The sequence below is a fragment of the Pipistrellus kuhlii genome, unplaced genomic scaffold (genome assembly GCF_014108245.1).
Source record: "Pipistrellus kuhlii isolate mPipKuh1 unplaced genomic scaffold, mPipKuh1.p scaffold_m20_p_10, whole genome shotgun sequence".
NCBI classification, from domain to species: domain Eukaryota; kingdom Metazoa; phylum Chordata; class Mammalia; order Chiroptera; family Vespertilionidae; genus Pipistrellus; species Pipistrellus kuhlii.
The window spans coordinates 3,689,243-3,715,053 of record NW_023425405.1 but is presented as its reverse complement, the minus strand read 5'-3'; the positions used below and the strand labels follow the sequence as shown (position 1 = coordinate 3,715,053).

The 25,811-nt window shown below is 45.8% G+C and overlaps 1 protein-coding gene across 1 annotated transcript in view; it reads left to right on the top strand.

Annotated features, from left to right (window-relative positions):
• Nucleotides 1-25,811, top strand: part of WNT2 (Wnt family member 2) — a 55,432-nt gene that overhangs the window by 25,976 nt on the left and 3,645 nt on the right. The window contains exon 4 of the mRNA XM_036425189.2: nucleotides 11,262-11,526. Within this exon, the coding sequence (XP_036281082.1) occupies nucleotides 11,262-11,526 (265 nt within the window). The remainder of the gene's footprint in view (nucleotides 1-11,261; nucleotides 11,527-25,811) is intronic.

The window sequence follows — 25,811 nt, the reverse complement described above, 5'->3', positions numbered from 1 at the left end:
TTTGCCAACCACTGTACTAGTAAAAAGAATAGAAAGGGAAGAAGGCATAAAGACTAAAAGGCATAAAGAATAAAAATGGCAACAAACTAGTAACGTTAAACATAAATGGATTAAATGCTCCAATCAAAAGACAAAGGGTAGCTGAATGGATAAGAAAACATGACCCAGCCGAAACCGGTTTGGCTCAGTGAATAGAACGTCGGCCTGTGGACTGAAAGTCTCAGGTTCAATTCCAGTCAAGGGCATGTACCTTGGTTTCAGGCATATCCCAGTGGGGCAGGATAGGGGGAGGTGTAGGAGGCAGCTGATTGATGTTTCTCTTTCATTGATATTTCTAACTCTCTATCCCTCTCTCTTCTTCTCTGTAAAAAATCAATAAAATATATTTTTTAAAAAAGGAAGAAAACATGACCCACATATATGATGTCTATAAGAGATCCACCTCAGGACAAAGGACTCACACAGACCAAAAGTAAAGGAATGGAAAAATATTTTTCAGGCAAATGGAAATGAGAAAAAAGTTGCAGGAGCAATGTTTATATGTGACAAAATAGACCTCAAAGTGAAGGCCATAACAAGAGATAAGGACACTTCATAATATTAAAGAGATTGATACAATAACAGGATATAACTCTTGTAAACATATATGCAACCAATAAAAAAGCACCAAAATACATTAAAAAATTATTCTGGCCAAAACCAGTTTGGCTCAGTGGATAGAGCTTTGGCCTGTGGACTGAAAGATCCCAGGTTCGATTCCAGTCAAGGGTATGTACCTTGGTTGTGGGCACATCCCCAGTAGGGTATGTGCAAAAGGCAGCTGATCAATGTTTTTCTCTCATCGATGTTTCTAACTCTCTATCCCTATCCCTTCCTCTCTGTAAAAAATCAATAAAATATATTTTAAAAAATTATTCTGGAATATATCAAGGGAGAGATCTGACAGCAATATAATCATAGTAGGGGACTCTAATACCCCATTGACATCACTGGATAGACCTTCTAGACAAAAAAAAAAATCAAAAAAAAAAAAAAATCAACAAACAGCAATCCTAAATGACATACCAGATCAGATGGAACTAATTGACATCTTCAGGACATTTCACCCCAAAGCTACAGGTTATACATTCTTCTCAAGTGCACATGGGATATTTTCAAAGATAGACCACAGATTAGGAAACAGGCTAAGTTTCCTCAAATTCAAGAAGATTTAAATCATATCAAGCACCATCTCAGATCACAATGGCATAAAAGTGGAAATAAATTACAATCAAAACAATTTAAAAACAATCAAACACTTTGAGGCTAAATACCATGCTTTAACAATGACTGGGTTACCAAAGAGATCAAAGAGGAAATAAATAAAATAAAAAACATTCTGGAAACAAATGGCAATGAAAACACAACAAGCCAAAATCTATGGGACACAGTGAAAGCAGTCCTGATTGGGAAGTTCACAGTACTATGATCCTACCTCAAAAAACAAGAAAACTGTTAATTAATTATCTAACTCTACAACTTAAAGAATTAGAAAGAGCCAGGACCGGTTTGGCTCAGTGGATAGAGCGTCGGCCTGCGGACTGAAAGCTCCCGGGTTCGATTCCGGGCAAGGGCATGTACCTTGGTTGCGGGCACATCCCCAGTAGGGGGTGTGCAAGAGGCAGCTGATCGATGATTCTCTCATCGATGTTTCTAACTCTCTATCCCTCTCTCTTCCTCTCTGTGAAAAATCAATAAAAATATATTTTAAAAAAAAGAAAAGAAAAAAAAAGAAAGAAAGATCTAATTCCTTTCAAAAATGTCACAAAAAAAAATAAATAAAAAGTAAAGAATTAGAAAGAGAGCAACAAGAAAAGCCTAGAATAAGTAGGAGGTAAGAAATAATAAAGATCAGAGTGGAAGTAAATGACATCAATACCAGAAAAACACAAAAACCTACAACAATACAAAAGATCAATAAAACCAAGAGTTGGTTCTTTGAAAGGATAAACAAGACTGATGACCCTCTGGCCATGTTAACCAAGAAGCAAAGAGAGAGGAGCCAAATAAAACCAGAAAGGAAAGAGGTAAAGTAACAACCAATGACACAGAAATACAAAGGAATGTAAAACAAATACTATGAACAACTCTATTCCAACAAATTTGATAACCTAGAGAAATGGACACAATCAAAACAATAAAATACAATCTTCCAAAACTCAATCAGGAAGAATCAGAAAATCTGAATCAGCCAATAACTACTGAGGAAATTGAAGAAGTAATAGAAAATCTTCCAGCAAACAAAAAACCCTGGTCCTGAAGGCGTCACAGGGGAGTTTTACCAAACATTCAAAGAAGAACTAAAACCTATCCTCCTCAGACTATTCCAAAAAATTTAAGAGGAAGGAACACTTCCAAGCTCTTTCTATTAATCCATCATTACCTTAATCCTAAAACCAAATAAAGATGTTACAAAGAAAGATAATTACAGGCCAATATCCCTGATGAACATAGCTGCTAAAAATACTCAATAAAATATTAGCAAATCACATCCAATAATACATTTAAAAGATCACACACCGTGACCAGATGGGGTTTATTCTGGGGATACAAGGCTAGCACAACATCTGCAAATTAATAAACATGATACATCACATAAACAAACTGAAAAACACAATTCACATGATCATATCAATTGATACAGAAAAAGCACTGGAGAAAATCCAAAACCTTTCTTGATAAAAACTCTCAGCAAATTTGGAATAGAGGGTTCATACCTCAACATCATAAAAGCCTTACATGACAAACCTACTGACAAAGTTATACTCAGTGGGCAAAAACTAAAATCATTTCCACTAAGAAGAGGGATGCCCACTTTCACCACTCTTGTTCAACATAGCGATCAGCCAAGAAGAAGAAATAAAAGGCATTTGAATTGGAAAAGAAAACTGACATTATTCACTGATGACATGATATTGTACATAAAAAAACCCAAACACTCCATAAAAAAAACTAGTTGATTAATAAATGAATTTGGCAATGTAGCAGGATTCAGAATTAACATCCCAAAATCTATAGCATTTTTACATACCAATAATGAATTCACAGAAAGAGAAACTAAAAAGTCAATTCATTTACCATTACAACAAAAAAATTAAGATACCTAGGAATAAACTTAATTAAGGAGGTAAAAGACTTGTACTCGAAAAACTATAGGACATTAAAAAAAGAGATAGAGGAAGATATAAACAAGTTAAAGAATATATCATGTTCATGAATTTGTAGACTCAACATCATTAAAATGTTTATACTACCCAAAGCAATCTATAGATTCAACTCAATCTCCATCAAAATACCAATAGCATATTTCACAGACTTAGAACAAATTCTTCAAAAATTTATATGGAATAAGAAAATACCCCAAAGAGTTGCAGCAAACCTGAGGGGAAAAAAGATAAAGTTGGAGAGATCACAATACCAGACATTAAGTTATATTACAAAGCCACTGTTCTCAAAAAAGCCTGGTACTGGTGTAAGAACAGACATAGAGACCAATGGAACAGAACAGAGATCCCAGAAATCAACTCAAACCATTATGCCCAATATTTGACAAAGGAATCAAGGCATACAATGCAGTTAAGACAGTCTCTTCAATAAATGGTGCTTGGAAAACTGGACAGATTCATTAAAAAAAAAGAAGAAGAAGAAGAAGAAAGAAAGAAAGAAAGAAAGAAAGAAAGAAAGAAAGAAAGAAAGAAAGAAAGAAAGAAAGAAGAAAAAGAAAGTTGATCACCAAATTACACCATACACAAAAATAAACTCAAAATAGATAAAAGATTTACTAGTAAATGTTAGATGGGAAACCATAAAAATCTTAGAAGAATCCATAGGCAGCAAAATATCAGATTTATCTCATAGCAATATGTATATCAACACATCTTCTAGGACAATGGGAACTAAGGAGAAAATATACAAATGGGACTACATCAAAAAAAGCTTCTGAACAGCAAAATAAACCACAACAAAATTACAAGAGAGCCCACTGCATAGGAGAACATATTTGCCGATGTTACATCTGATAAGGGTTTACTCTCCAAAATTTATAGGCAACTCAAACAAAAGGCAGATAAACAATCCAATAAAAAATTGGTAAAGGACCTAGACACTTCTCAAAAGCAGACATATAGATGGCCAAGAGACATATGAAAAAGTGCTCCAAGTCACTAATCATCTGAGAGATGCAAATCAAAACAAGATACCACCTCACACCTGTCAAAATGGCAGTCATCAACAAATGACAAGTCTTGACGAGGATGTGGAGAAAAGGGAACTCTCATGCACTGCTGATGGGAATGCAGACTGGTGCAGCCTCTCTGGAAAACAATATGGAGTTTTCTCAAAACTTAAAAATGGAACTCTCATTTGACTTCTAGGAATATATCCCAAGAATTCATAAACACCAATCAGAAAGGATATATGCACCCCTATGTTCATAGCAGCACAATTTACAATAGCTAAGATTTGGAAACAGCCTAAGTGCCAAGAGCAGATGAGTGGATTAGAAAACTGTGGTACATCTACACAATGGAATACTACACTGCTGTAAAAAAGAAGGAACTTTTACCATTTGCAACAGCATGGATGGAGCTGGAGAGCATTATGCTAAGTGAAATAAGCCAGTCAGAGAAAGATAAATATCACATGATCTCACTCATATGTGGGATATAATGAACAATATAAACTGATGAACAAAAATAGATCCAAAGACAGAGAATCATTGACCATCTAAGCTTTGAGGAAATGAAGAGGAGGGTGGGCAGTGGAGGGAGGGGGGGGCAGTGATGGGTGGGGTAAGAGATCAACCAAAGAACTTGCATGCATAGAAGCATAACCAATGGACAGAGACAATGGGGGGGGGGGGGGTAGAAGGCTGGGGCTGAGGGGTAGGGGTAGGCTGGGAGAGGACAATGGGGTGAAAAGGAGACAAATGTAATGCTTTCAACAATAAATAATTTTTTAAAAAATACTCAAAGTACCCAGATATTGCAGGTCAGGCAAAGAATCAAAGCCTCCAGAGTCCAGGTCTGGCAAAGATTCAGTGCACCCAGAGAGCCACTTAATGAGCTGCAGGCTGTAGACCTTGGCTGGGCACACCCTCCACAGGGTGTGGCAAGAGGGTATTCAATGGGTGGAGCAATTGTTTCCCTACCTCCCCGCACTCCCTCCCCTGCTGGCCCTACTGAAAAAGCTATTGATGGGAAAGCTCTGCCCGAGAAAGACTGTTTCTGCTGCATGAAGGAATGACTCAGCACAGTGATCCCCACAGCTGTCCTCTCAGCTCTCTCCCAGAGCCACCAACCCCAGGCTCGCCCCACGCAGCTCTTGTCCACGTCCACTCTTCCTCCCTCTGCCGGAGCCTACAGGGAATGGCTGCAAATGAAATTTAGGGTGTTGGCCCTTTAAGGGGGGGGCCTGTGTTTCTAGCCCTCTCTCCCTGCTGGACAGAACCCCTGCTGCCTTTCACAGCCAGATTGAGGAGGGCACCTTTCCCGTTTCTGTTCCTATGGGCTTAGGCACCCAGCTTGGGGTTTGACCCCAGACCCCTAAGGGGGACCCTCCCTCCCAGCTGAGACATTCCTCCAGAACTTCAGCTGCTGCCTGTGGGAGCCCAGCCAGCCCTCTCACGCGTCCACACTTCCCGCCCGTCTCCATGTGGCCTCTGCTTACGTTCCTGGTTACACGGCTTCTCTCCAGCTAGTCTTCAGCTGGTTATTTAGGGTGACTTTTCTATAATTTAGTTGTCATTGGTCCTGGGAAGAGTGTCAGCGTAGCTTTCATTTAATCCCCCACCATCTTGGAATCCCTAGAGGCTAGGGCCTAGGCCAGTGGTCAGCAAACTCCTTAGTCAGCAGAGCCAAATATCAACAGGACAACGATTGAAATTTCTTTTGAGAGCCAAATGTTTTAAACTTCTTCTAACGCCACTTCTTCAAGATAGACTTGCCCAGGCCGTGGTATTTTGTGGAAGAGCCACACTCGAGGGCCCAAAGAGCCGCACGTGATTTGCGAGCCGCAGTTTGCCAACCACGGGCCTAGACTATTTGAGTTTTTAAAACTCCCATATTTCCTTAATTTAAGAATTTGAAAGCAGCAATGAAAACAAACCCAAGAATTCCCGGACGGGTAGCCCCTGGGATGCCCCAGGTTCTTCTTTGCTCAGTGCTTTCTTGGCAGAGCAGCTGCTCCACCAAAGGCCTGTGGGGCCCACCAGCCCCTCCACCCAGCGCCTGGGAGACCCCTGGGGAGAGGGTGGGCGCACCCTTCAGACAGGAACCTCCTCTGCCAATTGTGCCTCTAAAAGCGCGGGCTTTTCCTCCCCTGGCCGCCCTCATCTCTCCTCTCCTCCAGTGCAGACCAGGGCACACTGCTGCTTGTGGCTATTTTCCCCAGGAGACCTAGGGTCGGACACAACTTCTAACTCAGTAGTCACATGTCCCTGATCCCAGAACCGGCCTGCCGCCGCGTCCACGGGCGTGGCTCACCTGCTCCGGCCTCGGTGGCTGGAACCCTGGAGGCGGTGCGGGCCGCTCTCCTCCGCAATATGCCCGGGTTTGGAGGAGCTCAGCCTGGGTGCACATGAGAGGCACCTGGGGCGGCCTGGGAGGGGCAGGACGAGGGAAAAACAGCCGTTCTGTAATACTTTCAACAATAAAGTTAAGAAGAAAAAATGCACCTGAGAGCCCAAGTACCCGCCAGGCCGCCCGCCCCCAAGCCCAGGCCCTAATGGGTTCCTGCAGGGAGCGGCAGCTGTGCGCTCTGGAGACATCCCAGCTGATGCCCATGTGCAGGCGAGGAAAACCCTGGCTCTGGCTCCCCAGGTGCCAGGAAGCAAGCCCCGCATTCTTGTATATATTTCGCTGGGCAGATAGTTGGACTTTGTGTTTTTCCCTCTTTTTCCAGACCACGCAGCCCCCCAGACTGCAGCCCTTCAGCTTGGGCTGTGAGAGAACACACTTTCCCTTTCTTCTTTGTGTGTGCACACACAGGCAGGCCTGTAAGAAGGGGCCAGGCCACATACATTGTTCTGCATGGCGCTTCCATCACTTGACTTCCTTTTGCGACTGTCAGACTTAAAGACTCACTCCAGGACCACGTAATATTGCATTACTAAGCATATAGCACAAAGGACTTAACCATATTTTCCTATTGATGTCATTTGGTGTGTTTTTTCCCCCTAATATTTTTGCTATTGCTAATTATGCTGTAGTGAACATTCATGTGGGTGTAAATTCCTCAGAAGTTGTGCAAATATTTCCAAAATGCAATCACCAAGGTTAAAGGATATGTATATTGAAATTTTTTTTACAGTATTGCAAAAATGCTCTCCCTTTAAATGGCACATCAATTTACTCTCCCACCAACAGTTTGTTAAAGCATCTTCTTTCCCATACTCTTACTAACATTCTTTTTTAAAAATATATATCTTATTGATTGTTTACAGAGAGGAAGGGAGAGCGATAGAGAATTAGAAACACTGATGAGAGAGAAACATCCATCAGCTGCCTCCTGCACACCTCCTACTAGGGATGTGCCCGCAACCAAAGTATAATACATGTCCTTGACCGGAATCTAACCTGGGACCTTTGGGTCCGCAGGCCAACACTCTATCCACTGAGCCAAACTGGTTAGGGCTTACCAACATTCTTATAGTCAATCTTTTTACTATATGGCATATAGTGGTCGGCAAACTCATTAGTCAACAGAGCCAAATATCAACAGTACAATGATTGAAATTTATTTTGAGAGACAAATTTTTTAAACTTAAAATTCTTCTAACGCCACTTCTTCAAAATAGACTTGCCCAGGCCGTGGTATTTTGTGAAAGAGCCACATTCAAGGGGACAGAGAGCTGCATGTGGCTTGTGAGCCGCAGTTTGCCGACCACAGCTATATGCTAATCTGCTAGGCAAAACAATATATATATATATATATATATATATATATATATATATATATATATGTAGCGTTGCATTTTTTTCAGCTTGCATTTCTCTAATTTCTAACGAAGTTAAACATCTTTTTGTTAATACTCTGTTTCTTCTGCGAATGGCTGGTAGATTGTTGGTGACTATCTGGAAGATGCAATGTCATCCCCCATATTTCTCTCCCTCTTTTTCCCTATTATAATAGGTCTGTAATATTACCCCATTGAGTATTGTCTTATTCAAAACCATGGAGAAAAGCGGAGTTTGCATAATTCAAAACTTGAGAAAAGCACAGTGCCATTTAGATTAAGATGTTAAGTGTTTTTTAGAGTGAGGAAACCTTTCTTAAAAGTCCCTGGCAGACTACCCCTGACATTATGCTGGCTCAAATGGAACCATCGCAGGCCCTCTGCTGGGAAGAGTCAGTGGCAGGACCATGGAAGTCCTCTTATTGACCTGGTCTGCTCTGGGCTCAGAGAGAGACCTGGCTGCCTCTGCAGCACATGGCTGCCAACACCTGAGCAAATCTGAGGACGTAGGAGGGCCGTGGCTATTTCCACTCAATAGTGAGAGATGATCAACCATGTGTACCATTGCCACATGCATTTTTAAGGCGTTATAAGATATATCTTCAAGATCCAATTTAAATTAATATGTAAATCATCCAATTAAACATAAAAATATCAACTTTGAAGTTTGCAACCTGGGAACTTAGCATTACAAAGGAAGGGCAGTACTATATCTTGTTATTTTTAAAAATGTTTTTATTGATTTTAGAAAGAGAGGAAAGGAAAGGGAGAGAGAGAGAAAGAGAAAGAGAGGGAAACATTGATGGGTTGCTGCCAACATGCACCCTGATTGGGGATCGAAGCCACAACCTGGGCATGTACCCTGAGCAGGAATGGGACCGGTGACCTTTTGGTGCACAGGACAACACCCAACCAACTGAGCTACATCGGCCAGGGCTATCCGATCATTTTAAAGTTAGGAGTATCAAGGTATGAGTAAATAACTCAGCTTTAAAAGGAAAAAGCTGTGAAGAATGAGCATTCATAATCCATTCCCAAACTCAAGAGAGATCACAACTGACAGTTAGGGCCTGCCCCATCAGACACTCAAAGCACCGTGACAGGAGGAAGGTGACCAGCCTTGGCGGTCTCACAGGGCCCTGGCTTTCCTCCTCGGCTCAGACGCAGAGCAGAGGAGGAGAAACCACCTGCTGTCAGTCCCCCTCCTCCATTTGGATCCCCAAGACAGAGGGTCTCTGGAGTGGGGGTGTAGACAGAAGGGGGAAAGGAACCCGCTTGAGGACATTTTTCAAGCTGGCACCCTGAACAAAATTCTGAGCATAACACATTGAGAACATTATTTCTAAGAACTTGGAGGTGTAGCCGAAACTGGTTTGGCTCAGTGAATAGAGCATCAGCCTGCAGACTGAAAGGTCCCAGGTTCGATTCTGGTGAAGGGTATGTACCTTGGTTGCGGGCACATCCTCAGGGGGGAGGTGTGTGCAGGAGGCAGCTGATCGATGATTCTCTCTCATCGATGTTTCTAACTCTCTATTCCTCTCTTCCTCTCTGTAAAATTCAATAAAATATATTTTAAAAAATAATTTAAAAAAGAACTTGGAGGTGTAGCTATATGCCTGCTTTGCCTACTTCCTGAGATTCCGGCATAATATGGTTATAGCAGTGTGGGTGTGGGGTGTGAGTGGGAAACTCCCTGACGCACTCGTGTTCACCCCTCCTTTACTTCCCCCCCAAACACACACACAGATACCTATATTCCAGGTCACCTCCCCGGGCCTCACCCCAGGTAACTGACTCCTGGGGCTCCAGCCTGGTTTGCCTGCTACACAGACTTACCCTGTTTCCCTGAAAATAAGACAGTGTCTTATATTAATTTTTTGTTCCCAAAGATGTGCTAGATCTTATTTTCAGGGGATCTCTTATTTTTCCATGCGCTAGGTCTTATTTTCGGAGGATGTCTTATTTTCGGGGAAACACGGGTAGTTGCTGACCAAAGCTCTAGTAGAAGCAAGTATGCAAGAATGTTCTTCATTCCAGAAAGTCAGTCCTAATTCGTCCACATGCTTGGGAAATGTGTCAAAATCATCCTGGAGCTGAAGGAGCCAAGAAAGAACGGCTGTAAATTAACCCACTCGCACCCTTCCCAGTTCGGGCTCGCCTCCTAGGTGTTTCCCTCCTAGCTCGTCATGGCGGGCAGATGGAGCCCTGTCACACCTGGAATCTGTCCTTGTCATCATGAGGCAGCGTGGAGGACCAGGACAGAGACCTGAGAAGGAGGGATGGCTTCAGTTTGGTACATCAGGTCACAAAGACCTGGGTGTTTTTTAAGGAGGTCAACATGAACTTTCCTGGAACTCCAGCTCCCCCATATGCCCTCACCCTCATACCTTTATATTTGGGTGTTGGGTAGGAGGCTCATCGGGTGACCTGGGTGGCAGGCCGTGACCCAGACACAACCCTAGGAGGGCCATCTTGGCTCCCCAGCGCTGCCCCCTCTGCTCCCACCTGCCCAGGAGCTTCCCCTCCTAAGGCGTGAACAATAAGGACAGTAGGTAGCATGGGATTGTTGTGAAGATCAAGGTCTCGGAGATAGAGTGCCGAAGGCCTTAGCACAAGGCCTGGAACACGCAGAGCACCCATCAGTAGTAGCAATCACTAGAATCTGTTTAACAGTAGTCGGCAAACTCATTAGTCAACAGAGCCAAATATCAATAGTACAACGATTGAAGTTTCCTTTGAGAGCCAATTTTTTAAACTTAAACATCTAATGCCGCTTCTTCAGAATAGACTCGCCCAAGCCGTGGTATTTGTGAAAGAGCCACACTCAAGGAGCCAAAGACCCGCATGTGGCTCAAGAGCTGCAGTTTGCCGACCACAGCCTTAGCACAATGCCTAGAACACGCTGAGCACCCATAAATAGTAGCAATCACTAGAATCCGTTTAGTACGTGATGCAGACTTAGCCAAATTTGCATGATAGCATACATTTTTAATAGGATACAGCTAGATTTACATAGAGAATATTCTAATTCATTGCCTTACTCTTCAAACTGGCCCCTTCCCTATTAACTTCAGGTTTTTGTTATACCGGCAGCCTAACGGGGCTCCCATTCTCTCCCCACCTCCCTGCATGCTAGCAGTCAGCACAGAGACATCCCCTGTGCTGGCCCCGGGATCCCGTGTCTCCCCTCCCTTCGGGCTGTTGGGAAAGTGGTGGCACGTGTCCCGCTCCTGAGTCTGCCTCCTCGGACGGCCTGTCTCCCCCGCAGGCGGTGAAGCGGTTTCTGAAGCAGGAGTGCAAGTGCCACGGCGTGAGCGGCTCCTGCACGCTGCGCACCTGCTGGCTGGCCATGGCCGACTTCCGGAGGACGGGCGACTACCTGTGGAAGAAGTACAACGGCGCCATCCAGGTGGTCATGCACCAGGACGGCACCGGCTTCACCGTGGCCAACAAGAGGTTCAAGAAGCCGACGAAGAACGACCTCGTGTACTTTGAGAATTCTCCAGACTACTGTATCAGGGACCGAGACGCAGGTATGTTTAAAGCGCTTCACTCACTGCACCAATTCTCCAGCGGTCAGCACGCCAGGCAAGGCAGCTCAGTGTCTTCAGCTCCCCAGTCCCATGGGTGCAGCTGCTGCCTCTAGGCGGGAAGCTCATGTTCTTTCTTTCTTTCTTTTTAAAAAAATTTTTTCTAGTTTCTTTTTCTTTTTTTTAATTTTTTTTATTGATTAAGGTATCACTTATTTGTCCTCAACCCCCATTCCAATCCCCCACCCCTCCCCACTCATGCCTCCACTCCCCTATTGTCCTTGACCTCTGGTTAGGCTCATATGTGTGCACATAAGTCCTTTGGTTGATCTCTCCCTTTGATCCCCACCCTCCCTCTGAGGTCCAACAGTCAGACCCATGAATCCTTATCTCTGGGTCTGTTCTTGTTCATCAGTCTATGTTGTTCACCATTTCCCCTAGATGAGTGAGATCATGTCCTACTGGAAATATAAGAACCAAAAATGATGCCGAAGCCGGTTTGGCTCAGTGGTAGAGCATTGGTCTGCGGACTGAAAGGTCCCAGGTTCGATTCCGGTAAAGGGCATGTATTGTACATTGGCTGCGGGCACATCCCCAGTAGGGGATGTGCAAGAGGCAGCTGGTCAATGTTTCTCTCTCATTGACGTTTCTAGCTCTCTATCTCTCTCCCTTCCTCTCTATAAAAAATCAATAAAATATATTTTTTAAAAAAGAATCAAAAATGAAACAAGCAATAATCATTATGCTGAAAGGCATATGAATCAGTCTGTAGTGAGTTTCTTTCTGGGCCAACAGTTCTTTTGAGACCCAATTTCAATGTCAAACAGTGCCTTATGTGTACATATCAAAGCTCGTGTTCTTATCATTCATATTTAAAGTGCATAAAGAACTCTTCCTAAGATCTGGAGAAATGGGAACCCAATAAGAATGTTTGTGGCAAAAAGTCACCATACGGCCCTAGCCAGTTTGGCTCAGTGGATAGAGCGTCAGCCTGCAGACTGAAGGGTCCCAGGTTCGATTCTGGTCAGGGGCACATGCCCAGATTTCAGGCTTGATCCCCAGTGGGGGGCATGCAGGAGGCAGCCGATCAATGGTTCTCTCTCATCATGGATGATTCTCTGTCTCTCTCCCTCTTCCTTCCTCTCTGAAATCAATAAAATACACCTTTTTAAAAAAGTCACAATATGCAGATTAGGAAAATTCTTTCGCCTGGACAAAACTGGAGTTGGTGGGTGAACCCGCACTGTGTATAGCATCACAGCACCTTTCCTGTTCTGCAGCTGAGAGGAGCATAGCTTTGCCGTGTATATCCGCCTTTGCCGTGTATATCCCCCTTTGCAGTATATATTTCCCTTTGCAGTGTATATTTCCCTTTGCATAAGGTGACCAGACGTCTCACTTTTGGCAGGACAGTCCCAATTTTTAACAATTTGTCCCATGTCTCGCGTCCCAAGGCGTTTAAAAAAAAAAAAGTCCTGATTTTTGGAAAGAATTGGGACTTTTTTTAAAATGCTCAAGACATGGGACAAATTGTTAAAAATCGGGACTGTCCCGCCAAAAGCAGGATGTCTGGTCACCTTACCCCTTTGCCATGTATATTCCCCTTTGCAGTTTTGAAATCTGCCGTCCTTCACACTCCTCTGCGCTTTCTACTATGCTCAGACGTTGCCAAATTCTAGAGAAAGAATTCATCCCGCTGGCTTGGCAGCCGGGAAGCCACGGGTGAGGGCTGTGTACTGAAGCCACAGCTCCCCTTGCACCCAGCACCTTCCCTCTCTGAGCCCTCGGGAGCAGCTCTGTCAGCTCCGAACAGCTGTCCCCTGGTGTGTTTGGCAAGTGTGCTGTGCCCACCTCCGACCCCTCCTGCTCAGCTCTGAGCCCCAGGCTCAGCGCAGCCTTTGCAAAGAATCTGGTACAAGATAAGCATGAGTACAGTGAATAGGAGGTGATTGGGAGCCCATAGCCAACTTCGGCTCAAGCCAGCTTCTCAGACTTAGTAGAAAACAAGGGAACCCGTGATCAGGACAAACATCCTTGGACGTAAATTCCCAGTTTGTTTTTCATTCCAAAGCAATTGCAGAGGAACCAGTGAAGCGGTGCAGCCGGCCGCGGCTCCTAACCTTCGGCTGACCAAGGAGCACGATTACCAGAAAATGCCGCCAGGAGCCCAGGGCCTCTTTGTTGACCTGAGCGGCTGCAGTTCCTTCCTGGTTGATGAGCCAGCTCTGCAACACTGGGGCAGGTTGGGACATGCGGTCCCTGAGCGGAGCGGAGCGGAGCGCTTCGGGGCCTCTAGCAAGTCTTCCTTCCCGCTGGGCCACAGCTTGAACAGAATCCCCATGAAACCTGCGCTTCCATACAGATTGTTCCAGAGGTTTGGGTCCTTCTCTGCTGTGAAGCAGCTGCTTCATCTAGGGGTCCTGGGGCAGACCAAGGGGATAATGATATCGGGATCGTTTTAGGAGCTACCCATGGACCCCTGTGTGCCAGGTACTGGACTAAGATCATTGCACACGTGGTTTTAGTTCATCTTTTGAGCCGCCCTCTGACATCAGTGCATTGGAGCTGGTTTCCTGAAAGAAAAAAGGACGAAGAGGGTCAACCAAGAGCCAAATGCACAGCTTTGTTTTTGTTTTTGTTTGTTTTTTAAAATATTTTATTGATTTTTTTTTTTACAGAGAGGAAGGGAGAGGGATAGAGAGCTAGAAACATCGATGAGAGAGAAACATCGACCAGCTTATTCCTGCACACTCCCCACTGGGGTTGTGCCCGTAACCAAGGTACATGCCCTTGACCGGAATCTGAAACCTTTCAGTCCACAGATCAACGCTCTATCCACTGAGCCAAACCGGTTTTGGCAGCTATGTTTTAGTCAGATAAGCAGCCCTAGAGGGCATCGTCCCAATTGCACACGCGAGAAAAGTGAAGGACCAGCTCAAGACCTCATGGGTCTTGGAGGGGAGCGATGTCTGGCTGGCTGACTCCATGGCCTGTGCTCTTGACCCTGACACTGTAACTTGTCCTTACCTGTCTCCAAGGGCATGCACCTGGACAGGCCTCATTTCAAATGTAAGAGGATCTGCTTCCCTGAGACTTCGTTTCCATTTTGTTTTGTTTTGATTGAAGCAGTTTGCACAGCAAAGTAAACAGTTATGCTTTATGATCACTTAGCTGCCTCCTGGATATTCAATGACATAAAGACCTTGCTTTCTCTTCCTCACAAGGAGATTAGGCAACTTCAGGATACCGATATTCTTGCACATGTTGCTTTTTCTACTCCCTGTATGAGAACACAATTCTGTTTCTTGATCCTAAAATAACAAACACATCCGTGGCACCTGCCGTGTGTTAGGGCTTGGTCTTCATTCTCTCCTTGATTCTCATGGGAAGTCTATAAGGTGGGTATGTTATTATCCCATGTTATGAGAGAGGAGACTGAGGCTCTGACAGACAAGTTATGCATTTTTCCCAAGGACCCTCAGCTGGTAAGAGGCAGGCAGAGCAGCGATCCATTCTTTTAATCACGTTACTGTGCCTCCAGATGTGCCAGCCACACAGCACACTGCCGCAGTGTGACTTCCTGAGGGAAGCGATATAATTTATTCATTCTCTTCATTTACTTCTCTTCTCTCTAAGCTTAGCTGACTTGCAAATATGTGAACAAATGCTGTTGATTAATCAAGAACTACCCTTACTCTTTTTTTTTTAAGTAGTTCCAATGTATTATATCAGAATTCCAGTAACATTCCTAGGTTATTCATAAGTTACCTGAACAATATTTAATGCCCTTTTGAGCTGAACCTAAGAAAATGCCAGTCATCCATGCAAACCTTGCAATATTTCTTTGTAATTCTTTTTTTTTTTTTTAAGTATCTTTTATTGATTTCAAAGAGGAAGGGAGAGGAAGAGAGAGATGGAAACATAATGAGGGAATATCATTGATTGGCTGACTCCTGCACACCCTCTACTGGGGATTGAGCCTGCAACCCAGGCTTGTTTCCTTGACCAGAATCCAACCCAGGACCCTTCAGTCCGAAGGCCGATGCTCTTTCCATTGAGCCAAAGAGGCTAGGGCTGTAATTCTCCATGATTGCTTTGGTGATTCAGTGTTTGACATCATGCAAGCAAAAGTGCGGATCAATGGCAGATTCGTGTTTGGAGTCATGTACAAATAGCCACACAGACAGGATGCAGATTTACCATGAGAGAGCTTGCTTCAACCACACAGCTGCTAAGGGACTTGCACCTGTCTGTGTGGCCTGTGGCCTTCCAAAGGTGAGGCTTTCTCCTGGCCATAGTGTGCATCCGAGCAAGCCAGTCAACACAGTCATGGAAGTGTGTGGTTCAGGGTCATCCTGGAGTGGCTCCTAACTTCTCTTTGTGGACAGGGAGGTGTGCCAGAACCTGAGACCTGGGCAAGGGGGACCCCATCACCTCACTCACATTGGCATTCCGCCTCTGAGAGCTGCCCTCTCATCACGAAAGGAAGGTGTGGGGTCAGGGCTAACGTCCTCGCAGCATGCACGTGTCACAGAATGAGCACATCCCCAAAGGCCCCTTCCCTTCACTCGACTCTTACTATGCTAGGGACAGCCTGCTTTCTGGTAAAAGGAACTCCCAAGTAAGTCAGAAGTTTGCAGTAAACTTTAAATCAATAAATGTATATATAAACTTTAAAACATTTTTCTTTATTAAAATTGACATAGCCTTCCCCTAGAGCACATCACATACCACCCAGTCTGTTTGCTTGTGGCCATATTGTTTTGTTTTGCTCTTTGTAATATCAGGCACGTTTAATTTTCGATGTATCGGGCACCTTTTACTTGCCAGCACAGGGAACACAGTGGTAGTGAGCAGGCTGAAGATGGGCACATAATAGATACTTGGGACTGAATGTCTTGCCTTTTGTTGGATAGCACCTGTTTCCTGTTCAAATTGACTCACGACTTGAGGGGAGTGAGTCGGCTTCAATGTGGCTTGTGGAGTAGATCAAGTCTGCCGTCTAGTCCACTGTTTTCCAAAGTGAGGTCCTTTTCAGAGATGTATCGAACTAAACTCTTAGGACATTGTTCCTGAAGTTCTGTAAGCATTTCGAACTTAAATACATCAAGCAGTTTATGTAATCTATGTCTCCTGATTTTTCTGTAATTATTAGGTAAGAAGAAATCCAGGGAAACATGAAGGGGGACGGGGGGTTCTAAGACAAAAAAGGAAAAGGTTTTTTATTTGAGGATCAATAGATGAATGTCACCTCCCAAACAATATCCCCCGCCCTGGCTTGCCCAGTGTCAGACCCTGCATTTCCAGAAACCCTCTTTGCTGTGAGCAAGCACGCTGAAAGGATTTCAGCCTTCAGAGCTTTCCCTGAAATCAGTTTGACAGAGGTTATCAAGTCAGCCTTGCAGTGATGTTCTGACAGAATGACACCAGGACAGATTTCGGCGAGGATTACAGAGGGGTGAGGCAAGACGCTGAGGTGTTTCTGGGTGCGGACAGGCACAGACCCCAGGTGGGGAGGGAGGGGGACGCTGGGTGGATTCCTACTCAGAGTCAGTCCCTGAGCTACATACCTTGTGTGCATTTTCTCTGAATCTTCGTGGCAGTTCTTTCTATTTAGAGAAAAGGAAACCGAGGCTCTGAAAAGCCACGTAACTTGCCCAAGAGTTTATGGCCTGTAAACGGTACACAAAACAAATTCGTAAAAATCAAGACAGAAATCCACACTCCCCTTACTCCACCACTTTGCTTCCTGAGGGGAGATCTGCCTAATGAAGAGGCAGCGTGAGGACCTGGGAGCATCATGGAATGAGGTGCCTACAAAGGGGAGGGGGTGGGGGGACGGAGGGTGGGCAGGCTCACCCTCGCCCACACTTGGCTCACGTTGCCTTGACTCCTTTGTCAGTTATAAGCCCTTCAAATTCTGAAGAATGGTAATATTGCTAGTCATTCCTAAGAAATGATCAGCCCAAAAATCGAGTAAGGAGCTGAAACCGGTTTGGCTCAGTGGATAGAGCGTCAGTCTGTGGACTGGGAGGTCCCAGGTTCGATTCCGGTCAAAGGCGTGTACCTTGGTTGCAGGCACATCCCCAGTAGGGGGTGTGCAGGAGGCAGCTGGTTGATGTTTCTCTTTCACCGATGTTTCTAGCTCTCTATCCCTCTCCCTTCCTCTCTGTAAAAAAAAAAAAAAAAAAAAAAAAAAAAAATCAATAAAATGTATTTTTTTTATAAATAAACTAAGGAAGGTATTCTTATGGCAACAGTCAGAGACCCTTTCCCCGGGTCTTCGGTTGAAAGCGGAGCGCTCTGGTGTGCGACTATAAATACTCCCCTTGATGTGAAGAGCATGGCCAGCCGTGTGAGGCTGTGCATGTGACATTACGCAGGCCCTATGGGAGGCCGGGTCTGGAGGCTGGGCTCCGGGGACGGGTATGCTGGCAGTTTTGTGTTATCTGCTCCGGTGATTGCCCCAGGCACCCATAAATCAAAGGAGCCCTTAAGCCAGAGATAGGCTCATCTCTCACTGAGGAATGCTGCTATCCTCTCCGAGTAGCGCCTGCACCTAATCACTGGCCACTTTCCCTGGCTGTGATATAGTGGCCCTGACCTGGGCGAGAGGTCACCCGGAGGTCTCCTCATCAGCCGGAGGAAGGAAGCAGCCCTCCACCCTTCTCCAGTCAAGTTCAAAAAACAAATGGAGTCCTGCCGCTGGGTAATGGTTAGCACGCTGGAAGCCCGGTCCCTGGCCGGCAGCTGTGGGCTGTGGACGGTCCAAGGGTTCAGGTGTCGAGGGTTTTCCTCACATCATTCCTATTTGGCCAACAGCTTAGAACCCACAATGCCAGCCGTGGGTGATGGAGATTGGGGTTCTAGGCACGCCCTTTGGTGCGGCCAGGTTTGCAGAACCTCTAAACGCTGTGACTGTGGCCCAATTAAAAACCAGGGAGCAACATGTGAGCAAAGAGCAATGGGCGGGCCTTGTTTTGATATGAAATGCACGGTTCCCACCAGTACGTCTTAACCTCCTCAGTTCTTCACAGAACAAATACTTATGGAGCCCCTTCTCTATGCCACACATGTCATAAGCCCCCTGAATGCAAAGGTGAGGAAGGCAAACTGGGCCCGTGCCCTCCCAGCCTCCCAGGCTGCAGATGGGCCAGGAGGCGGCCATGGGGCACAGCCCTGGAGCCAGGTGGGAAAGGGGTGTTCCTTAGGTTCCCGTCCTCACTCCAGTGCTCTATTACAAGGTCTTATCCTTCACTTGCCATTTTGAAGAAGTTATTCCTCCCTTTCTGCCTTGAGACTTAAAGACACTCATGAATTGATATCTGAAAAGTGCTAAGACGGTGAGACTGGAAGAGAATATGAAAAATGTATTTGTGAGACTTATAAGTCACCATTTCATAGGCAGTTAATTGATTGTGTTGTATGGTTAATATTAATTATTATTATTATTTTAAATATATTTTATTGATTTTTTTACAGAGAGGAAGGGAGAGGGAAGAGAGCTAGAAACATGGATGAGAGAGAAACATCGATCAGCTGCCTCCTGCATACCCCCTACTGGGGATGTGCCAACAACCAAGATACCTGCCCTTGACCGGAATCGAACCTGGGACCTTTCAGTTCCCTGGCTGATACTCTATCCACTGAGCCAAACCGGTTTTGGCTTAATATTAATTATTAACCAGAAGATCGTCTTTTCAAACTCTTAGTAACTTACAATGTAATTAGCTAGCTCCTCCCTCTTTCCTAAAATACCCCATTCCTCTGATTTTCCTCCTGCCCCGACAGCTGGCCTTCCTCACGCTCAGTTACTAGTTTCTCCTCTTCTACTTCTAAATTCTGAAGGTCTGGGATGGTGAACACACAATACAGTACACAGATGATGTACCTCAATATTATAGAACTGTGTACCTGAAACCTATATAATTTTGTTAACCAATGTCATCCCCATACATTCAATAAGTAAATACGTAAATTAAGGACTGGGTTGCTGTTCCTGGAGAAGTGTGCCCTGATTTGGCAAGGGAAGGCTGCTTTTAATTTTTTAAATTGCTTTAAATTTAATATTTAACAAATCAGGAAATACCAGGTATATGTTGGCCACCTGAGCACTCTGCAATAGATAGAATATAAGACCTAACCCCTGTCCTTGGGGAAATCAAACATTTCAAAATGGCACATAAGCCCCTTTGGCATGACATGCGTCACAGGACTCAGGAGGTCAGCTGAGCGGGGGCAGTTGGGGAGAGCTCTGTGAAGGGCCCGAATCTCAAAGGATTTTCAACCTAAAGGAGGCAGAGGAAAGTCTGGAGCAGCGGATGAGAGTGACTCTTATGAACAGTCTGTGGGTCTGTGATATCAGAGAGTCACTGGTGAACGGGGAGAAGATGGCCTGGTTGGAGGACACAGGTGGGGGCAGCGGGAAGTGACGTGGGTGGGCTAGTGGGTGCTGCTGTGGAGAGCCTTGCAGAGTCTGGCCTCAACAACTTCAACTTCCCAGTGTCATTTGCTAATTTATTGGGACGTGCTTTCCTGTGCCGGTCAAACTTGTCCTAGTTACTATGCAAACACTAAGTAAAGTCATCTGAGATAAGTGGAGACGTGGTCTTTGCTAGCTGTACTTGGCAATTTTTAATGCAAGGAAGGGCAAGCCTTGTGAGTAGACGAATGTGCGGTCTCTAGCGTTTGCTCTTTAACATTCTTCCCTTCCCTCAATAAATCTGTGTCATTAATGACAACGTGTAAGTCAACCAGAGGAGAAACAGCCTATTGGATGACAGGCTTAAGTGAATGTTGCTTTACACCCTAATGGTCAACATATGGGCTCCTGTCAGCCTGGAGGGGCAGGAATGTCCGCAGACACAGGCCGGTCCGCAGAGAGAGCACCCTTCCGGCAGGTCCCGGAGGTGCGGGTCTGGGAACCATTAGCGAAGGCCCTCGGTCCTCCTCGGCTGTCAGGAAGATGCATGTTGGTGGAGACAGAAATGTTTTTGTGCTGGGAGCCCTGGCTCCACCATTAATTTTATAGCTCTGGGGACGGGATGCTTGATTCTGTGAAGTTCCCTCAGCATCGCCCCACCAAGAAGGACATGGTGTGGCCACACGTTTACGTAGGTTAGAAACTCCAATTCTTCCTCCTCCCTTTCCCCATGCCTGTGTGAGCTCTTGTGCAAGTCGTGGTGAGGACGGCACCTGTGGAGAGGGGAGGGCTAGATCTGGTTGGAACCCACATCTCCCCAGGGTACAGACGGTGTGGACTACCTGGGTCTTGTGGACACCGAGTCCAGGTGATCTCAGGACAGTGTGGTGTGCAGATGACAGAAGGTGGTTGGGCCCGAAGAGCTTGTGTCTGCAGCACTCTAGCCGGAGAGTAAGGCCTGCACACAGGCAGCCCATACATCTGGGCACACGTCACAAACACAAAGCAAAGTGAATTCGGGAAAGGAGCTTCCAATGAGTTCCTTTCTCACTCTCTTTTAAAAAAATTATATGTATTATTGATTTTTTACAGAGAGGAAGAGAGAGGGATAGAGAGTTAGAAACATTGATGGGAGAGAAACATTGATGGGAGAGAAACATTGATTAGCTGCCTCCTGCACACCCCATACTGGGGATATGCCTGCAACCAAGGTACATGCCCTTGACCGGAATTGAACTTGGGACCTTTCAGTCTGCAGGCCAATGTTCTATCCACTGAGCCAAACCAGTTAGGGCGAGTCCTTTTTTCTTAAGTGAACTGGGAAGATAAAAGTGCAATAAGAGGTAACATTTTTTAAGCAATTAGAGTGATTTTTAAAATAGGCACTAAATGTGAAGTATCTACATATGTGTTTATGCTGTTAACATATAAATTTGGGAGACTAATGATAGGGCCGTTACTCAAAACTATTTTTGAAATTTCTCCTTTGAAACATGTTTAGAGCCAGCCTGATGTGCCTTTGTAGATATGGGCTGATGCAAATATCTGACCTATAAAGGTCAATTTGGTTTCAGGAAACAGCTCAGAGAACATGCGAAGGAAGTCAGAGGCGAGTTAGGTACGGGACCAGGCTGCCACCCGTGCCCGGTGACCTCCCGCGCTGCTGGGGGCTCTCTGGAGACAGAGTTGTGCTGGGAAAGGGCTCTGCCCGAGCCTCCCGCCGGGCACCTTGGTGACATCCGTGCACACCGCCTGAGGGCACACAGGCTGTGCACATGCCACCTTGGCATTGCAAAATAATTAATCTCATTTCTCAAAAGGGTGACAAGCATTTCAGCGCAGGAGAGATGCAGTGTGAGCTGCTAGTACCATGGTCACTCATCTTATTCACCTTGTCGTGTAACTTGAGGTGTCTTCATTGTCTGCAGCATATCATGAGCTGGAGACAACGGTCCCTCCAGACAAGTTACATATCAGGAGCTTTGCATAGTCTTCATTTGATAAAACAATGAGGGAAAGAGTGGGAGATACGCTAGAGTATTGCCACTAAGTATTGTCCGTGGCCCCAACACGCCACCCTGCTGCCTGGGGCCGGGGGTGGGGACATCGGACCCAGCCCTGCCGAGAGGCTGCCTGTGATGGTCAGGAGCTCCAGCTCCGGAGTCTGACAAACCTGCCCCCACATCCCTGCCCTCCGCCTGCTGGCTGTGCGATGGCTCCCTCAGCCTCCTTGTCTTCATTTCCAAGATGGTGATAACAATAAAGCCTATGTTCACCCTCACTGGGTTGGCTTGGTAGATGCAGCATCCGTCTACAGACCAAAGGGGCCCGGGTTCGATTCCAGTCAAGGGCACGTACCCTGGCTCAGGCCCTGGTCAGGACACATGCAGGAGGCAACCAATGAATGTGTTTCTCTCACCTGGATGTTTCTCTCTGTCTTTCCTTCCCTCTTCCACTCTCTCTAACAGATCAATGGGAAAATATGCTCAGGTGAGGATTAACAAAAAAATAAAAATAAAATAAAATAAAACTTCTATAAGCATATGAGAACTACAGGTGAGGATGTGGGCAAATGCTTCCCTTCCCCCCGGGGCCCAGCTCAGGGCAGTGCTCCATAAATCCTGACCTCAGTTATGAATGGAAAGAGGAGAAAGAGATGAAAAAGAAGGTGGAGGAGAAGGCAGAAAGAAGAAGAATGAAGGGAAAGATGAAAAAAGGTAGATAAACCTAAAAGCTATTTGGTTTTGAAAATGTGAGAGGTGTGCCCTCTGGGCCCGAGGCTGACAGTGAGAGCTTGCTCTGTTCCCCAAGTGTGCGTGTCCCGGCCGGGCAGGGTGAGTGACTCATTAGTAAGCGGGTATGTTCTTTGGAAAAGAGATCTGAAAATCTACGTCCCAAATGTTGAGAGCTAAATAGTGGGCAGACCCATATAGCTCAGTGGCTCCTCTCATAGAGAGAATGTGCACATATGCACAAAAATAGTCTTGATGCTTATCTATAAGCATAATACGTCAATTAGACCAGACAGCCTTCCTGCTGAAGCCAGGTGCCAGAGCGAAGCTGGTGTCGGCAGCCGGGGGGGGAAAAAATGCCTACTCTTGCATGAACTTCGTGTTTAAACCCCTTCACCTATCACGGCCTTTCACAGTGCAGCTTCTGCCCACCTCTTTGGTTCATCTCTTGACACGCTCCCCTTTGAATGCCACATTCCTGCCATGCTTAACCCCGCTCTGCTCCTCACACATTTCCTGGTCTTTGCTGCCTCCTCCCTTTTCTCCTCCATCTTCTTCTTGTTATTGAAATACGAAATGCATACAGCCACATACGTACAACACTGAACTATCTCAAATGAGCACATCCATAGCACATGTGCTCAGGTCAAGAACCCAAAGGGGACCAGTCTTCCGGAAGCCCCGTTCCTGACTCTTTATACAACCCTCAGAGAAATCACTTTCCTGACTTCTAATGACACAGACTAGTTTTTCCACTTTCATACTTTATATAAACGAAAATCACAGAATTGTGTCACACATCTCCTGTTACTTAACAAGATGTCTACCACCATACCACCCTGAATGTGCTCCGTCTCGTCTGATCTTAAAAGCTAAGCAGGGTGAACAAGATGCCAATAAGCTTAATAGCTTAAAACAGTGGTCGACAAACTGCAGCTCTGTTGGCTAATGAGTTTGCCGACCACTGCCTTAGGGAAAACACTTACAAAACAAGGGACCAAGAGGTGATCAGTGCACCTCGTAGTGACTGGTTGAGCAGTCATTCTGGTCATTCTGCCATTAGGGTCAATTTGCATATAACCCTTTTATTATTGTATATAGGATTGAGACCTGGTGCACTCGTGGGGGCTGGCTAGCCTGCCCTGATGTGGGCCCCAGATGATGAGGGTGGGAACGGCGGGGCAAGGGACCATGTGGGGGGTTTGCAAGCCTAACACCCCCTGATTGGGGTGGGGGTCCCCACTGAGGGCGAAGCCGGTCAAGGCGAGGGGCTCCAGTCATTCTGGTCTCTGGTCATTCTACCATTTCAGTCGCTGGGCTTTTATCATGTAGGATTTCTAATGCCACTTCCTCTACAAAACTACTATTAACAGCTTCTCTTCTGATCCTGATTGCTACTATTAATATTAGTACCAATAAATCTATAATAATAAAAGCATAATATGCTAATTAGACTGAATGACCTTCCAGACGAAGCCGGTGCTGTGAGGGAAGCCTGGGTCCCGGGTGCCAGAGGGAAGCCAGTGCTGGCAGCTGGGGGAAGGAAGGCCTCCTCTTGCATGAATTTTATTCATCGTGCCTCTAGTATTGTTGTAATACTAGGGGACCAGTGCACAAATCGTGCACCTTGAAAGGAACTGTGGGCCACATGGCTGTGGTAGGCACAAGAGTAGGTCTTGGCCCATACTCCACGCCCCCATCTGGCCCCTCCTGCCATGACCCCCGGTCCCCTGTCTGCCAGTAGCCCCACTGCCGCTGCTCCCATGCACTGACAGTGCCGGCCCCGCTTGCACCTGCTGATGGCACGGAGCAATTGGGGCTGGTGCCAGCAGTGATTGCAAGCGGGGCCAGCACTGTCAGTGATGTAACTGCTGCCCCGATTGCCCCTCAGGAGCTGGGGGAGGTGGAGAAGCCCTCAGGGGTGATCAGGACCAGCAGCTACTGCTCGTACCTGCTGATGGCACCAAGTGATTGGGATCGGCGCTGGGCATGGGCACCAGCAGTGAGTGCGAGCAGGGGTGGCACTGACAGCAGGTGTGAGCGCTGGGCAGGACTGCAGCGTGGGAGCAAAGAATTTTCAGTAACCACCAGAGGCTCTCCCCAATGACAGCGACCAGTGCCCCGCCTTGGTCTGGCACCCCTGCTCACTTGCTCCACTATCCTGCCACGGCCAATGCCTGCCATGTTCCACACATGGCCCCTGGTGGTCAGCACATGTCATAGTGACCAGTTGTTCAGTTGTTCTGATGTTTGGTCTATTTGCATATAAGCCTTTTATAATATAAGAGGACGCTTGGCTCACTGCCCCTAGAGCAGTGGTCAGCAAACTCATTAGTCACCAAAATGTGGCTCGCAAGCCAAAATTTGCTGACCACTGCCCTAGGACATAAGATCCTTGGGGCAAGATCTTTGTTTTATTTGCTGATAAATTTAAGCTCTCAGAACTGCCTAGCACCTAGTAGCACTCAATAAATCCTTTTTATAGAATGAATGGTTCAGATTTTTGAGCACTTATTATGCAGGGCACTTTTGTGAATTATCTCATTCCATCCTCCTTCTGATGAGGAAGGAACTGTATTTATTTCAATTTTGCCTGAGAGGAAACTGAAGCTTAATTGCCCAAGGTCACAGTTGATACATAGCAAAGCTAGGATTTGAGTCCTGATATGTTCAAGCCCTAAATACTCTCATTGGCCACCTCTGAGCTTTGTCTACTGTGGTGCTTTGTGTAAAACTGTACTGCAGGCTACAGTAGGTTTTCAGCAAATTCCCCAAGCAGGTAGCACAGTGTCTCAGACATGTTTGTGTTCACCAGATGTCTATTGAATTAAAAAATGGGTGTACTGCCGAAACTGGTTTGGCTTAGTGGATGGAGTGTCGGCCTGTGGACTGAAGGGTCCTGGGTTTGATTCTGGTCAAGAGCATGTACCTTGGTTGCGGGCACATCCCCGGTGGGGGGTGTGCAGGAGGTGGCTGGTCGATGACTCTCTCTCATCGATATTTCTAACTCTCTATCCCTCTCACTTCCTCTCTGTAAAAAATCAATAAAACATATATATATATATTTATTTATTTATTTATTTATTTTTATTTTTTTTAAATGGGTGTGCTGCCCTAGCCAATGTGGTTCAGTT